The following is a 17098-nucleotide window of genomic DNA, read 5'->3' on the forward strand; positions in this document are numbered from 1 at the left end:
TCAGGACGGGCGTGAGGCCCCCGGGACCACGTGTTGGCGTCTGGCGGCTCAGGGGTCGCTGGCAGGTGCGGAGGGGAGACGCCCACCTGGGTGCCCTGGGCCGCACGGCGGGCGGTGGGGCCGGGAACCCCTGCTCCTCCTCGGCCTCCGATCCGCTGCGGCCCTGGGTCCTGCTCGCAGCCCGACGCCGCCGCCACAACCTCAGCCCGGGCCCCACAGCCCGCCGCCCGCCGGAAGCTGAAAGGCGTGTCCGACCCCGCCCCCGGGCGCGACCAATCAGCGCGCGCGACTCATGAATAGTGAGCGCGCGGGCACCGCCCCGCCCCCGCCTCCCGCGGCACCGCCCGCCCGCGCAGACCCCGAGCGCGGCCGCGGACGAAGATGGCGACCGCCATGTACTTGGAGCACTATCTGGACAGTAAGCGCACCCCGCGGGCCCCGCGCCCGCCGCCCACGCGGAGTCCTCCGTGCCGCAGCCCCCCGCGCGCCGGGCACCGCATGCAGACCCCGTGGGCTCGGGATGGCGGCGGGCGCGGCCGGGCGCGACGGGGGGGCGCGCGGACGGGGCGGGGCAGGGCCGCAAGGGAGGGGAGGGCGCGGGGGGCGGGCGCGGGGGGTCCCGCCGGCTGGGTCGCGCCAATTCCAGGTGCGTCACGGCGGGGCGGGGAGGGGCGGGGCTTGCGGCCTCGACCCCGCCCACAGCTTTGGTCCCGCCCCTACACAGGCCCCGCCTCATCTCCGCCCCCAGCTCCGGCCTCGGCTCCGCCAGGTCCCGCCCGTCCCTGTCCGGTCTGCGGATGGAGCTGGCGCCCGCTGCGGGGCTCCGGGCCTTGGGGGCTCCGGGGTCTGGGCCTCCGCCTGGCTGTGCGCCCGTGTGCGCCGGCCTCTTGTGTGACCGCGGCTGGGGAGGGCGTGCGGGCCGCGGGGCGTCTCTCCCCGGCACTGGGGACTGCGGCGCGGAGGCGGGGAGGGCGGTGCCGAGTCGGCCCTGGTGGGCGGGCTGTGCTGTTTCCAGGTGGCAGCAGGTCGGCGCCCCCAGCGGCTGAGCGGATTGTGCTTTCCCTCACTTTACACACCAGGGAAGGCCCAGCGCTGCCGAGCAGCCTGCTCAGGGTCTCCCGCTCTTAGAGGGGCAGACTCCACGCGGGACCCCTGACGTCGGCCCGGGATGGGCACAGCTTTGGGGTCGCGGTGTTTGGGGTTGTGCCGGGTGGCTCTAGAGGGCCCTCGTGGGGGCACTGCACTGGGGATCCTCATGGTCTTCGGCCTGGCACCCGCCCAGGGGCTGAGAGAGTGGCGAGTGAGCCGTGGCCTGGAGCTGGAGACCCCTGCCCTAGAGGGACGCCCGGTTCTGCCCATGTGCTCCGCTGTCTCTTGGGGGTCTGAGTAGTGGGGGGTTCCCCGGGTAGAAGAGTCAAGCTGGGGAGCACGCTGGAGGGGAGGCCTTCTCTATCCTGGCACCCAGCCAGTGAGCTGGCCTCCCAAGGAGGGTTGACTGTGTGTGTGTGTCTGGGAGGCTGTGTCAGCCGGGAGGCTGTGCCTCTGTCCTCTAGGGGAGCTGGGAAAACACTGGGGCTGGAAGCATCAGATGCATAAGATAGAGTTAGGTTTAAAATGATTGCCTGGTAACTGTGAACAGCACATGGGAGGGTGACCAAGACTGGAGGAGGCAGCCCCCCTTAGGAGCCTGTGTCAGCTGTGCAGGTGGCGGAGGTTGGCCTGGTCTAGGGAGTAACAAAGCAGACGGTAAAGCAGCACGGGGGTCCTCCTGGCAGACTGTGGAGATTGGTTGCGCTAGCCACAGGGACTATTTAAGTAAAATTAAAACTGAATGGCGTTAGTCCCATTTCCAGTGCTCAGTAGCTCCCTATGGCCACCACTGTCTTGAGCAGCTCAGAGAGAAAACATTTCTTTTCTTTTTCTTTTTTTTGTTTTTTTGAAATGGAGTCTCACCCTGTTGCCCAAGTTGGAGGGTATGATCTCAGCACACTGCAACCTCCGCCTCACAGGTTCAACCAATTCTCATGCCCTAGCCTCCCGAGTAGCTGGGACTGTAGGTGTGCACCACCACGCCTGGATAATTTTTGTATTTTTAGTAGAGACGGGGTTTCACCATGTTGGCCAGGCTGGTCTTGAACTCCTGACCTCAACTGATTTGCCTGTCTTGATCTCCCAAAGTGCTGGGATTACAGGCATGAGCCACCACGCCCGGCCAAGGGAGAAAACATTTCTATCCTTGCATAAAGTCGCGTGGGCAGCGTGGCTACACTGCTCGATGCACTGGATTTCTGGGTAAAGTGGGGGAAGACCAAGGAGGACCCAGGGGATTTTGGCTTGAGCCTTGGAGGATGCCGCTCACTGAGGTGGGGTAGCCTAGAGGGTGGGGCCAGTTGGCCTCCCCTGCCTGTGCTGTTGGTTTCCAAGTTTCCCTCTCCCTTCTTTGACTTCTGACAGCTTCTGAAGTGTGCACAGAGCCTCTTGTCAGCACTGTTGGGTACCTGAGTCTAAAAATGAGATCACAATCCTTCTGCTCCCCAAACCCTAACAGAGACAGAGTACAGAGTGGGCTTGTAGCCTTGAAGTATAAAACTTTTGGCCAGTCCTGGTGGCTCACGCCTGTAATCCCAGCACTTTGAGAGGCCGAGGTGGGCGGATCACCTGAGGTCAGGAGTTTGAGACAAGCCTGGCCAACCTGGTGAAACCCCATCTCTACTAAAAATACAAAAACTAGCCGGGCATGGTGGCACATGCCTGTAATCCCAGCTACTCAGGAGGCTGAGGTGTGAGAATCACTTGAACCTGGGAGGTGTAGGTTGCAGTGAGCCAAGATCGCACCACTGCACTCCAGCCTGGGCAACAAGAGAAACTCCGTCTCAAAAAAAAAAGACAAAAAACCTTTGGAGGTGAATTTTTGTCCTGCTGCTGAGAGGTACATGGCTTCCGTGTTTTTGTGTTTCAGGTATCGAGAACCTTCCCTGCGAACTTCAGAGGAACTTCCAGCTGATGCGAGAGCTGGACCAAAGGACAGAAGGTGGGTTCAGGCCTCTCCATACAACCAGAACTGGGTTCTGACAGCTGGGAGCCAGCAGCTCCTGAAGGCTGGTGGCAGAGGGTTTTGAGGGGACCCAGGGTAGTGGGGCATTGGCCTAGCCCTGGGCTGTGGGTATCACTCAGTGTCTTGCAGTAAGTGTTGATACTTTCGAAGCCACATTTAGTTTCTTGGGTTCTTACACATCTTTATATCACGTTTTTATAACCATCACCCTTTCCAATCAAAATATTTATTGCCATTTTTTTCTTTTGAATATTTTCAATTTTCAAAGTGTGTAGTGTGTGCATTGTTTTAAAAGTTTGGTAGTACTTTTTGGCCTTTTGGTATTTAACCCCGTTTCTTTTTTTTTGAGACGGAGTCTCACTTTGTCGCCCAGTGTGGAGTGCAGTGGCGCAATCTCGGCTCACGGCAAGCTCTGCCTCCTGGGTTCACACCATTCTCCTGCCTCAGCCTCCCGAGTAGCTGGGACTACAGGTGCCCACCACCACACCCGGCTAATTTTTTTTTGTATTTTTAGTAGAGACGGGGTTTCACTGTGTTAGCCAGGATGGTCTTGATCTCCTGACCTCGTGATCTGCCCGCCTCAGCCTCCCAAAGTGCTGGGATTATAAGTGTGAGCCACCTCGCCCGGCCCTAACTCTGTTTCTTTTTTTCTTTTCTTTTTTTTTTTTTTTTTTTTTTTTTTTTTTGAGACAGAGTCTCACTCTGTTGCCCAGGCTGGAGTGCAGTGGCACGATCTTGGCTCACTGCAACCTCCACCTCCCAGGTTCAAGTGATTCTCCTGCCTCTGCCTCCCGAGTAGCTGGGACTACAGTCACATGCCACCACACCTGGCTAATTTTTTGTATTTTTAGTAGACACGGAGTTTCACCATGTTCACCATGTTAGCCAGGATGGTCTTGATCTCCTGACCTCATGATCCGCCTGCCTAGGCCTCCCAAAGTGCTGGCATTACAGGCATGAGCCACCGTGCCCAGCCCTTAAACTCCCTGTTTCTAAACAACATGTTTTTGTTGCTGTTTCTTATTTTATCTCTTGTCAGTTTTAGATGTTGTTCAGGCATATATGGCACAGGCAGCTGTACTTCTCCAGTGGCCCCCACACCCTCACATGCCTGCACCTGGCTCCCCCATTTCCTGGCTGTAGTTTGTTAGAATTTGTGGTGAGACCAGTGATGGGACTTCCACTGGGCAGCTGTATAGGTACTTTAACACTGAGCCATGCCACCTGCTGTGCTTATATGACCCCTTTGGAATAACTTTGTGTATTTCTTAGAGTTACTCATGGCCCTGTTTGTTGGCTTTGTTTTCTGCATTCGACCCTCATCTCCCCGGCTGGGCTTTTCCGTGTGGTCTGTCAGGCTATCTACCCTGACAGTTCTGTGTGTGCTTTCTTTCCGCGGAGCCCTGTGTCCTGGAGGCCACAGTTCTGATTGTTTCCGTGCCGACTGCGCACTTGTTGCCCTGAGGTTTTCCTGGGATCTCCTTTCACCCCTCTTCAGTGTGGGACCCTCTTCCCTGAATCCTAAATGTCCTCTTTTTTTCCTTGCTCTCCTGTTTTGATAGAGCCTTTCCTTTGGTAGGTTCCTGAAAGAAAGGCGCACATAGGAAGGTAGATTTTCTTGGCCAGGCGCGGTGGCTCATGCCTGTAATCTCAGCACTTTGGGAGGCCGGGGCGGGCAGATCACCTGAGGTCAGGAGTTCGAGACCAGCCTGATCAACGTGGAGAAACCCCATCTCTACTAAAAATACAAAATTAGCCGGGTGTGGTGGTGCATGCCTGTAATCCCAGCTAATTGGGAGGCTGAGGCAGGAGAATCACTTGAACCTGGAGGCGGAGGTTGCACCTGGAGATCGCACCATTGCACTCCAGCCTGGGCAACAAGAGCGAAACTCCATCTCAGAAAAAAAAAAAGAAAAAAAAGGAAGGTAGATTTTCTTGTAACATTGCATGTCTGAAAATGTGTTTGTTCTAGCGTAATACTCAGCTGATAGTTTGGTTGGGTATAGAATCCCAGATTGACAATTGTTTTCACTCAGGATGTTGGCGGCATTGCTGCCTTGTCTCCTAGTGTCATACTCAACTGATAGTTTGGTTGGGTATAGAATCCCAGGTTGACAGTTGTTTTCACTCAGGATGTTGGCGGCATTGCTGCCTTATCTCCTAGCGTCATACTCAGCTGATAGTTTGGTTGAGTATAGAATCCCAGGTTGACAGTTGTTTTCACTCAGGATGTTGGCAGCATTGCTGCCTTGTCTCCTAGCTTCCACGTTGCTGCAGAAAATCTGGTGCTGTTTGGATTCTTGGTCGTTTATATGTGTGATCTATTTTTTTGTTGTTATTCCTATTCAGAAGCTTTTGAGATGTTTCCTTTATCTCTGAAGTTTTAAATTTCATGGTAATGTGTTTTGGTGTGGGAATTTTTTTTTTTTTTTTTTTTGAGATGGAGTTTCACTCTTGTTGCCCAGGCTGGTGTGCGATGGCGCAATCTTGGCTCAACACAACGTCTGCCTCCCAGGTTCAAGTGATTCTCCTGCCTCAGCCTCCCGAGTAGCTGGGATTACAGGCATGCGCCACCATGCCCAGCTAATTTTGTATTTTTAATAGAGATGGGGTTTCTCCATGTTGATCAGGTTGATCTCAAACTGTCAGCCTCAGGTGATCTGCCCGCTTGGCCTTCCAAAGTGCTGGTATTATAGGCGTGAGCCACCATGCCTGGCCTGAGATTTTTTATTCATTATGCTGGGCACAGGTTTTTTTTTTTTTTTTTGAGATGGAGTTTCGCTCTTGTTGTCCAGGCTGGAGTGTGATGGCACGATCTCAGCTCACCACAACCTGCGCCTCCCAAGTTCAAGCAATTCTCCTGCCTCAGCCTCCCGAGTAGCTGGGATTACAGGCATACGCCACCACACCCTGCTAATTTTTTGTATTTTAAGTAGAGATGGGGTTTATCCATGTTGGTCAGGCTGGTCTCGAACTCCTGACCTCAGGTGATCCGCCCGCCTCGGCCTCCCAAAGTGCTGGGATTACAGGCGTGAGTACCATGCCCGGCCTGGGCACATGTTTTACAAGACTGAGATAGCTGTGTTTTTTTCCTTAGGTACAGCATCTTGACTAGGGAATACAGAGTAATTTTATTGTGAAATGTGACATATATTCAGGAAATGAATGTGCAACATTTATAGATTGCTTAACAAATATTACCAGGTGAACCTCTCTGTTTTCTGCTACCGAGATGGAGAAATCAAGCCCTTTAGCACCTGAAGGCCTTTGTGACCCTCCTAGTCATGACACCCCTTCCCAACCAAGGGGTGACCATCCTGAGTTTGGTGACAGTCACCTTCCACCTTTAACAGTAGTTTTCTTTTTTTTTTCTGAGACGGAGTCTTGCTCTGCCATCAGGCTGGAGTGCAGTGGTACAGTCTCAGCTCACTGCAACCTCTGCCTCCTAGGTTCAAGTGATTCTCCTGCCTCAGCCTCCTGAGTAGCTGGGACTATAGGCACGTAACACCATGCCCAGCTAATTTTTGTATTTTTAGAAGAGATGGGGTTTCACCACGTTGGCCAGGATGGTTTCCATCTCTTAACCTCGTGATCCGCCTGCCTTGGCCTCCCAAAGTGCTGGGATCACAGGCATGAGCCGCCGTGCACGGCCTTCAACAGTTTTCTTAACCCTCTAAACCGAAGGGTTAAGAGTTCTGTCTGTTTCTGCCCTTCGTATTAATGGAATCATCCAGTATGTTTTCTTTTGTTTGTTACTCTTTTTGCTCCGTGTCACCTTCTGTGGGAATCATCCGTGTTGCTGTGTGTGGCTGTAGTTTGCTCTTTTTGTTGCTGAGTAGCACTCTGTTGTCTGAAGGGACCACAGCTTAGTTCTCCATTTTACTGAGGATTGGACATTTGGGTTGTTTTCTGTTTTCTGCTCTTATGAATGTTTTCCCATGTGTATTTCTTTAGGTTACATAAGGTTTCTTTAGGGTATTTAAGAGTAGTGTGTTCTTTCTTGACTGCTCTACCAGAAAAAAAGAAAAGAGAGAAAAGAGTAGTATGCCAAGTCATAGGAAAGGTGACTACAAATTATTCACATAGGATGTTTGAGAGTCGAAGAGGGCACTGTGACTACTTGCTGTGTAACATTCAGAACTGGGACTGTCCTGGGCACGTTGCCGTAAAGTCTGCACATCCACACGATCCCAGACTGTTTGTGCAGAACAGTTCTGCCCACTTGCGCTCCCACCAGCACAGCGTGAGTTCATGTCAGCCTACATCTTTGCCACAACTTGGTGTTGACTGACTTTAGTTGTTGCCAGTCTGGTGAGCACATCATGGTGTCTTGTGCAGGGCTAGCTTTTCCCCCATTTCTCCATCAGATAAGAAAGCAGAGATTGACATCCTGGCTGCAGAGTACATCTCCACGGTGAAGACGCTGTCTCCAGACCAGCGCGTGGAGCGCCTGCAGAAGATCCAGAATGCCTACAGCAAGTGCAAGGAATACAGTGACGACAAAGTGCAGCTGGCCATGCAGACCTACGAGATGGTGAGGGCGAGGCGGGGGCCATGGCTTTCTCGGCGATGACAGAGTGCTGCTAGCCGCACAGACCTATGAGATGGCGAGGGCGGGGCAGTGGCCATGGCTCTTCCTCTGACCTCTACTCCTGCCTCTCATGCAACAAACTGTAAAAACCGCCCAGAAATGAGCATAGCCAAGTGGAAGGCTGGCTTTGGTAGCCTGACGCTGCTGGAGGAAGTGCAGACGGGATACACTTCATGTAGGACCATCCCTGGTTTTTTTTTTGTTTTTTTTTTCTGGGCCCTTTTTGTTTGTGTATCTGCTCGGAGGAACCATTTGGGTTTTTTTTGAGACAGTCTCACTTTGTCGTCCACGCTGGAGTACAGTGGTGTGATTTCAGCTCAGTGCAACCTCTGCCTCCTAGGCTCAAGTGATTCTCGTGCCTTAGCCTCCCGAGTAGCGGGGATTACAGGCATGCAGCACCACGCCCAGCTAATTTTTATATTTTTAGAAGAGACGGGATTTCACCCTGTTGGCCACGCTAGTCTCGAACTCCTGACTTCAAGTGATCCACCCGCCTCAGCCTCCCAAAATACTGGGATTACAGGCATGAGCCACCGTGCCCGACCTCCAGGTGGCCATATTTTATTTTATTTTTTAATTTTATTTATTATTATTTTTTGGGACAGAGTCTTGCTCTATCGCCCAGGCTGGAGTGCAGTGGTGTGATCTTGGCTCACTGCAACCTCTGCCTCCTGGGTTCAAGCAATTCTCCTGCTTCAGCCTCCTGAGTGGCTGGGATTACACGCATGCGCTTCCAAGCCCAGCTAATTTTGTATTTTTGGTAGAGATGGGGTTGCTCCGTGTTGGTCAGGCTGGCCTCGAACTCCCAACCTCAGGTGATTCACCTGCCTCAGCCTCCCAAAGTGCTGGGATTACAGGTATGAGCCACTGTGCCTGGCTTGTATTTTTAATAGAGATGGGGTTTTGCCATGTTGGCCAGGCTGGTCTTGAATTCCTGACCTCAAATGATCCACCCGCCTCAGTCTCCCAGAGTGCTGGGACTACAGGCGTGAGCCACCGCGCCTGCCCTAATTTTTGTATTTTTATTAGAGATGGGATTTTACCATGTTGGTCAGGCTGGTTTTGAACTCCTGACCTCAGGTGATCAGACTGCCTCGACCTCACAAAGTGCTGGGATTACAGGTGTGAGCCGCTGCACCTGGCCTCCAGATAGCCATATTTTAAAGTAGGGTTGAGCGTCAGATATCCCAGGCCTTGTTCACTGCATTTCACAACTCTGCTTCTCATTATTGCCCACACTCATGTCTTTTCCCTAAATGGGATTTATTCCATTGCAATGTCAAAATATGCAGAAAAAGCACACGACCCTTGCATGGACTTTGAAATGGTGGGCCTTGTTTTAGCAGAGGTTTGTTCATTGGAGACTCAATTAAAGAGCAAGAAGGTGTTTCCTGGTGGATACTTTTGTACGTTCGTGATTTCTGAGGTGTTTTGGTTTTACTTTAAGATTTTGGGTATCCTTTTGTAGGTGGATAAACACATTCGAAGGCTTGATGCAGACCTGGCGCGCTTTGAGGCAGATCTGAAGGACAAGATGGAGGGCAGTGATTTTGAAAGCTCCGGAGGGCGAGGGTTAAAAAGCAAGTCTGTTAAATTTTTTTCTTTATTTTATTACTGTTAACTATGGAGTTTTGAAGAGTTTTGTCACGGTAAATCATTAAAGTACGATCACTAGGGTAAGTATCATATTTGGGTAAACCTTGTCTTGCAGGCTGGGCATGGTGGCTCATGCCTATAACCCCAGCACTTTGGGAGGCTGAGGCAGGAGGATCACTTGAGGCTAGGAGTTTGAGACCAACCTGGGCAACATAGTGAGACCTCATCTCAACAAAAAATTTAAAAATTAGCCGGGTGTGGTGGTGCACACCTGTGGTCCCAGCTACTCGGAAGGCTGAGGTGGGTGGATTGCTTGAGCCCGGGAGGTCAAGGCTGCGGTGAGCTATGATTGCTCTGTTGCACTCCAGCCAGCCTGGGAGACAGAGCGAGACTCCTTAAAAACAAAACACAAAACTGGCCTTGCTTTAGAGAATTCTATAAAAATAATTTGCGTCTTGATTATTTTTCAGAAGGCCGGGGTCAGAAAGAAAAAAGAGGGTCCCGGGGCCGAGGCAGGAGGACGTCAGAGGAAGATACACCAAAGAAGAAGAAGCATAAAGGAGGGTAAGAAGCTTTCCCCTCTTTTTCCAAAAGAACAAATACCCATAGCCTGTGTCCTGGATGTAGAAACACTGATGGAAGCTGACCCCTGAGTGACGTGCACACTGTGTGCCGGGTGGTATTCTGGTTCTTATGCTGTGCGCCTGTCGTCAGCCCGTCCTCACCGCAGCCTTTGAGGGGGTGCCGTTGTCAGGGGCATTTTCAGTGTCGCAGGGACCTGCCCAGGCTTTAGAGCTGCTGTGGTGCGGCTGGGCCTGCACCTGGAGTCTGACTGCAGTGCCTGTCCTCTTAGCCACAGTGTGTGCTGCCCCGCTAGGGACAGTAGCATGGTGAGCTACAGTAGGATGATGTGTTGTTGACAGAGGCCAATGTAAACCACTCTTTAAGTAGCTAGATTTCTGTATATCTGTCAGTTATTTTATGTGTCAATATATAGTTTGCATATATTCACTGTTAATTATGTGGCCACATTTATTAAATAGACATGTCATTTAACTTGAAGTTTTTTGAGATACTTTATTTAAAGCATTCTCCCACTGACACCCTCCAAAGGTATTGTATTGTATACCTTCCAAAGAGATCATGGCATTACCTCAGAGGAGTGACATTTAGACTAAAGAGAAAATGCTGAAATGCCACGAAGCCTCTATGGAGATGATCTCACAGGGGGAGGGGTCAAAGAGTTTAAGTTTTGGGCATGGTGGCTCATGCCTATAATTCCAGCACTTTGGGAGGCCAAGGCGGGAGGATCACTTGAGCCCAGGAATCTGAGACCAGTCTGGGTGACAAAGTGAGACCCCCATCTCTAGAAAAAATAGAAAAAATTAGCTGAGTGTGGTGGTGTGGGCTGTAGTCCCAGCAGCTGAGCTGGGAGGATCGTGAGCCATGATCGCACCACTACATTCCAGCCTGAGCCACGACATGAGACTCTGTCTCAAAAAAAAAAAAAAAAGGGAAAAAAAGAGTTCTTCTTGACAAAAAAGGGACAATTTTCATTTTTTTTTTTTTTTTTTGAGATGGGGTTTCACTCTTGTTGCCCAAGCTGGAGTGCAATGGCGCCATCTCGGCTCACTGCAACCTCTGCCTCCGAGGTTCAAGCGATTCTCCTGCCTCACCGTCCTGGATAGCTGGAACTACAAGTGCGCGCCACCATGCCTGGCTAAGTTTTTGTATTTTTAGTAGAGATGGGATTTCACCATGTTAGCCAGGCTGGTCTCGAACTCCTGACATCAGGTGATCCACCTGCCTCGGCCTCCCAAAGTGCTGGGATTACAGGCGTGAGCCACCGTGCCCAGCCCCAATTTTCAGTGTTTTAGCTAGTGCTTAGCCTTTTGGCCGGGCGCGGTGGCTCATGCCTGTAATTGCAGTACTTTGGGAGGCCAAGGCAGGTTAATCACCTGAGGTCAGGAGTTCAAGACCAGCCTGACCAACATGGTGAAACCCCGTCTCTACCAAAAATGCAAAATACTTAGCTGAGTGTGGTGGCAGCTGCCTGTAATCCCAGCTACTTGGGAGGCTGACGCAGGGAGATTGCTTGAACCCAGGAGGTGGAGGTTGCAGTGAGTCAAGATCATATCACTGCACCCCAGTCTGGGTGACAGAGCGAAACTCCGTCTCAAAAAAAAAAAAAAAAAAAACAACCAACATTCTTGTATTGTAAACTAGTGCACAGATACAGAAAACCGCACAGAACAAACATGGTTTAATTAATTTCCGTAAAGTGAAGATCTTTGTAAGTAGCACCTAGTCAGTGATTAACTGCTGCTGGAAGGCCTTCCATATGCCCTGTTAAAATCATAAACTCCTCCTGCCCCCAAATAAACATGATCTAGATTTCTATAGTATTTATGTCCTTGTTTCTTTAATAGTTTTATAGTGCATTCCTAGACACTATACATTATAGTTTAGTCCTGCTGTTTTTCTAACCTTTTGAATTAACTTTATTAAGGAATAATTTACATACAATAAAATGTTATTCTAAGTGTACAGTTTGATGTTGCATTTAGTTCCTTTAAAGTTATGGAAGTATTCAGGCTTTCTATTTCTTCTCCAGTCAGTTATGGAAAAAATCTGTGTCTTTCAAGAAATTTGTTTTGTGTAGGTTGTCAGATTTTTTAGACATCAGGTTGCTAATAATTTCGCATTGTTATGGTTCTGATGTGTCTGTTATGATGACCCCTCTTTCAGTCTTGATATTAGTAATTTATGTTGCTCTCATTTTGTCTTGATCCTTTTTTTTTTTTTTTTTTTCCTGAGGCAGGGTCTAGCTGTGTCACCTAGGCTGGAGTGCAGTGGCATAACATGGCTCACTGCAGCCTCCACCCTCCCGTCCCCAGGCTCAAGCGATTCTCCCACCTCAGCCTCCCGAGTAGCTGGGACCACAGATACGCACCACTGTGCCTGGCTAGTGTTTTGTAGAGACAAGGTTTCATCATGTTGCCCAGGCTGGTCTCAAACATCTGGGCTCAAGCAGTCCGCCTGCCTCAACCTCTCAGTGTGTTGAGATTACAGGCGTGAGCAACTGCGTCTGGCCGTTTTGATCTTTTTAGAGAACTAGCTTTTAGTTTCATTATTTTTATTGTTTTCTCTATTTTTTTGTTTGCTATTGCATTTGTTTCTACTCTCTATTTCCTGTTTTCTACTCAGGTTTACTTTGTCTATACTGTTCTAGCTTTTTAAGGTGGAAGTAGCTTGGATAATTGATTTTTTTATCTTCCTTGTTCTAATTATTATTTTTGTTGCACTCCACAAATTTTGATATATTATGATTTTGATACAATTTTGATACTGTTTTTAATTTTTATTTTGTTTACCTATTTAAAATATTTTAGAATGTTTTTCTTGTTTTTTGAGATGAGGTCTCACTCTGTCACCCAGGCTGGAGTGTAGTGGCACGATCTTGGCTCACTGCAGCCTCCACCTCCTGGGCTCAAGAGATACTCCCACTTCAGCCTCCCAAGTAGCTGGGACCACAAGTGCATGCCACCATGCCTGGCTAATTTTTTATATTTTTGGTAGAGATGGAGTTTCGCCATGTTGCCCAGGGTGGTCTTAAACTCCTGAGCTCAAGTGATCCACCCACGTTGGCCTCCCAAAGTGCTGGAATAGAATTTTTTTTTTTTTTTTTTTGGTGAGACGGAGCCTCACTCTGTTGCCCAGGCTTGAGTGCAGTGGTGTGATCTTGGCTCACTACAACCTCTGCCCTCCGGGTTCAAGCAATTCTCTTGCCTCAGCCTCCTGAGTAGCTGGGATTCCAGGCATGTATCACCATGCCTGGCTAATTTTTTTTTTGTATTTTTAGTAGAGACAGGGTTTCACCATGTTGGCCAGGCTGGTCTTGAACTCCTGATGGATCAAGTGATCTGCCTGCCTTGGTCTCCCAACATACTGGGATTACAGGCGTGAGCCACTGCACCTGGCCTAGAATTTTTTTTTTTTATGCTACTTCTTTGCCTTATAACTTATGTAGAAGTATGTGTCTCAATTTCCAAATAATTTGAGATTTTTCAGATACTTTTCTAATTTTAATTTTTAGTTGAGTTCTGTTGTGGTCAAAGAACATTATATAATTGAAATCCTTTGAAGGCCAGCTAATTTTTGTATTTTTAATAGAGACAGGATTTCACCATGCTGGGCAGGCTGGTCTCGAACTCCTGACCTCAAGTGATCTGCCCACCTCGGCCTCCCCTCCCTGTAAAGTGCTGGGATTACAGGCATGAGCCACCGCACCCAGCCTTCATTGCAATATTTGGTCTGTTCATATTTAACATAATTAATGATATGGTGGGATTTAGATTCACCATCTTGCTATTAGTTTTCTGTTTGTTCCTTCTGCTCCTTTCCTGTCTTCTTTTGGACTAACCAGGTATTTTTTTAGTATTCTGTTTTTTTCCTCCTCTTGTCTTATTAGCCATGCTTGTTGTTTTTTTTTTTTTGAGACGGAGTCTTGCACTGTTGCCCAGGCTGGAGTGCAATTTGCAATGGCGTGATCTTGGCTCACTACAACCTCTGCTTCCCAGGTTCAAGCGATTCTCACGCCTCAGCCTCCCCAGTAGCTGGGATTATAGGTGTGTGCCACCACACCCGGCCAATGTTTTTGTATTTTTAGTAGAGACAGATTTTCACCATTTTGGCCAGGCTGATCTCGAACCCCTGACCTCAAGTGATCCACCCACCTCGGCCTCCCAAAGTGCTAGGATTACAGGTGTGAGCCACTGCCCCTGGCCCCTGTATTTTAAGGATTGTTCTAGTGTGTGCACTCAGTTTCCTTAAGTTATCACAGTGAACTTCAGATATTACACTATTTGATGTTTAATGTGAGGCTCCACACAAGTCTTCCATTTCCTGCCTTTGTGCTGTTGTCCTTCATTTTGCTTCTGCATGTGATCTAAGCTTCACAATACGTATTATTACCTTAGATGCAAACCACTGATTATGTTGAACACATTTTAAAGCATATGTGGAATGTAAAGATGTTGAACTCACAGAAGTAGAGAGTAGAATGGTGGTCAGGCACTGGGGTGGTCAGAGGAGATGTTGGATACAGAATTTCATTTAGATAGGAGGAATAAGTTCAAAAGATCTGTTTTACAACATGGTGACTACAGTTAGTAACAATATAGTCTCAAAAAAATTGTAGAGTTTAAGTGTTCTCACCACGAAAGTCACCCCATATATAGTTACCCCATATAGTTGCCATTTCTGGTAACCTTCATTTTTTTTTTTTTTTTTTTTTTTTTTTGAGACAGAGTCTTGCTCTGTGGCCCAGGCTGGAGTGCAGTGGTGCGATCTCAGCTCACTGCAACCTCTGCCTCCCAGGTTCAAGTGATTCTCGTGCCTCAGCCTCCTGAGTAGCTGGGATTACAGGCACCCACCATCACACCTGGTTAATTTTTGTATTTTTAGTAGAGATGGGGTTTCGCCATGTTAGCCAGGCTGCGTCTCAAACTCCTGGCCTCCAGTGACCCTCTTGCCTCAGCCTCCCAGAGTGGCGGGATTACAGGTATGAGCCACCGCACCTAGCCCAACTATTATTTCTTAATATTTATTTTCTTTCTTTAAAAATTTTTTTTCCATACATATTCTGCTTATGTATATTTCTTTATGTGGATGCAAATTTCTGTCTTGTCATTTCTCCTCTACTGAAGAACTTTAACATTTTTTACAGTACATGTATGCTGATGGTGATGAATTCTCTAAGTTTTTGTTTCTCTGAAAATGCTTTTATTTCGCTGCATATAGAATTTTAGGTTGACCTTTTTTTCTTTTATCACTAAAGATGTTCTCTCATTTTCTTCTGTCTTTCATTGATTCTGATGATAAATTAGTGATAATAATTATTTTTGGTGGTTTCTTTTTTTTTTTTTTTTTGCCTTTAAGATTTCTCATTGTCACTGGCTCTTAACAGTTTGGTTATGATGTGTATTGGTGTGTTTTTTTGTGTATATTTTGTGTGGAACTTGTTGAGCATCTTTGAACTGTTGGTTTATACTTTGCATCAAATTTGGAAAATTTTCAGACAGTTCTTCCAATATTTTTGTGCTCTCCTTTCTCCTCTTCCTGCTGTCCAGCTCCCTGTGTATTCCTTAGCTTAGATTTTCTCACAGCTCACCGAGGCTCTGCTTACTTTCTGTAAGCCTTTTTCTTTCTGTACTTCAGTTTGATTTGTTTCTATTATTTATTTATTTATGAGACAGGTTCTGGCTCTGTTGCCCAGGCTGGAGTGCAGTGGCGCAATCTTGGCTCACCGCAGCCTCTGCCTCCCGGGTTCAAGCCATTCTCCCGCCTCAGCCTTCCAAGTAGCTGGGATTACAGGTGAGCGTCACCACACCCGGCTAATTTTTGTATTTTTAGTAGAGTCAGGGTTTCAGCATGTTGGCCAGGCTGGTTTCAAACTCCTGGCCTCAAGTGATCCACCCAGCTCGGCCTCTCACCTTCCCTTTCCTCCCTTCCTTCCTTCCTTCCTTCCTTCCTTCCTCCCTCCCTCCCTCCCTCCCTCCCTCCCTCCCTCCGTCCCTCACTTCCTTCCTCCCTTCCTTCCTTCCTTCTTTTCTCTTTCTTTTTTTTTTGAGAAGGTCTTGCTCGGTCGCCCAGGCTGGAGTGCACTGGTACAATCGCTCACTGCAAGCTCTGCCTCCCAAGTTCAAGCGATTCTCTGCCTCAGCCTCCCAAGTAGCTGGAATTACAGGCGCATGCCACCATGACTGGCTAATTTTGTATTTTTAGTATAGACAGGGTTTCACCGTGTTATGCAGGCTGGTCTCAAACTCCTGGCCTCAGGTGGATCTGCCTGTTTTTGGCCTCCCGATGTGCTGGGATTACAGGCGTGAGCCACTGTGCCCAGCCCTAAGTTAGTTTTAATCTCCTTTAATACATTTTTCATTTAGGAGATTGTAGGGCTGGGTGCTTTGGCTCATGCCTGTAATCTCAGCACTTTGGGAGGCTGAGGTGGGAGGGTCACTTGAGTAGCCGGGATTACAGGCATGTGCCACCATTCCTTGGTAACCAGCTTTTAAAAAAACGTAATCAGTCCTATTTCCCTGCTGAGGGTACATGTCTTATGATTTGTTATTAGCTGTCTGACCTTAGGTATAAAGGAAGCATGGAGAGGGAGATTTCTGTTCTCCCCAGGAGGTGTTCGTTCTGTTTTAGTCCAGGCCAATAGGGCTGGGGGCCTGGGGCGGGGCAGGGTCTCAGCTTCAGCTCCACCGAGGCCCCTTGAGGACCTTGAGATTTCCTCTCTCGCCTCCTGCCCCTGCGGCTTCCACAGTTCGTAGAAGTGCGGGGGAGGAGACCGGCGGTGCCCAAGCAGACCCCTTCCTCGAGAACTCCGAGGTTGCAGGGATTTTCCCTCTGCTTTTAGTTGGTCTGTGCGGCCTCTGGAATCTATAAATGTCGGTGGGGACGCGGCCGCCACGTGTGGCTGTGTGGGCTCAGCGTGGCCCAGTGGCCAGCCCAGCCCTCACTCAGTGCATGAGGCAGGCGGACGCCCCCGCAACCCCCCAACACCCCCCACTCTGTCTGCAGGTCATCTAGCTCTTGTTGCTCCACAGCTCCCCGACATCTTTGAGAATGTGGTTTTTGTGACTTGCTGGGTTTTGTGTTTTCTAACTCAGTGGCAACAGCGTTCTGAGTCTTCCTGCTCCTTCCTGCTCGGAACCTGAAGGCCCTGTCCCGACCGTGCCTTTTCTGCGTGAAAGTGGGACTCCTCCTGGTCTCTTCCTCACCCAGTGCTGTTTCTCAAGGGTATGCTAGGCATAAGGAATGCAGGCACTGGGGGTCCTTGTGGGGGTGAA

General features: G+C 49.2%; 1 protein-coding gene across 15 annotated transcripts in view; it reads left to right on the forward strand.

The window, feature by feature from the left end:
* ING5 (inhibitor of growth family member 5) overlaps window positions 1–17098 on the forward strand; it is a 26930-nt gene continuing 9832 nt past the window's right edge. For 8 of the 15 annotated variants that reach the window (XR_010135895.1, XR_010135896.1, XR_010135897.1 and 5 more), the window contains exons 1-5: window positions 302–418; window positions 2960–3031; window positions 7423–7589; window positions 9115–9226; window positions 9713–9806. Coding sequence is in view for 5 of the 15 variants with exons in the window: in XM_063712637.1 (XP_063568707.1) it covers window positions 382–418; window positions 2960–3031; window positions 7423–7589; window positions 9115–9226; window positions 9713–9806 (482 nt within the window). In the remaining 10 variants the exon portion in view is untranslated. Of the gene's footprint in view, window positions 66–300; window positions 419–774; window positions 2010–2959; window positions 3032–7422; window positions 7590–9114; window positions 9227–9712; window positions 9807–16918; window positions 17049–17098 lie in introns of those variants that run through there. The other 7 variants (XR_010135899.1, XM_054550149.2, XR_010135904.1 and 4 more) reach the window with 6 other exon arrangements.

Source organism: Pongo abelii, chromosome 11, assembly GCF_028885655.2.
Source record: "Pongo abelii isolate AG06213 chromosome 11, NHGRI_mPonAbe1-v2.0_pri, whole genome shotgun sequence".
In the NCBI taxonomy this organism is placed as follows: domain Eukaryota; kingdom Metazoa; phylum Chordata; class Mammalia; order Primates; family Hominidae; genus Pongo; species Pongo abelii.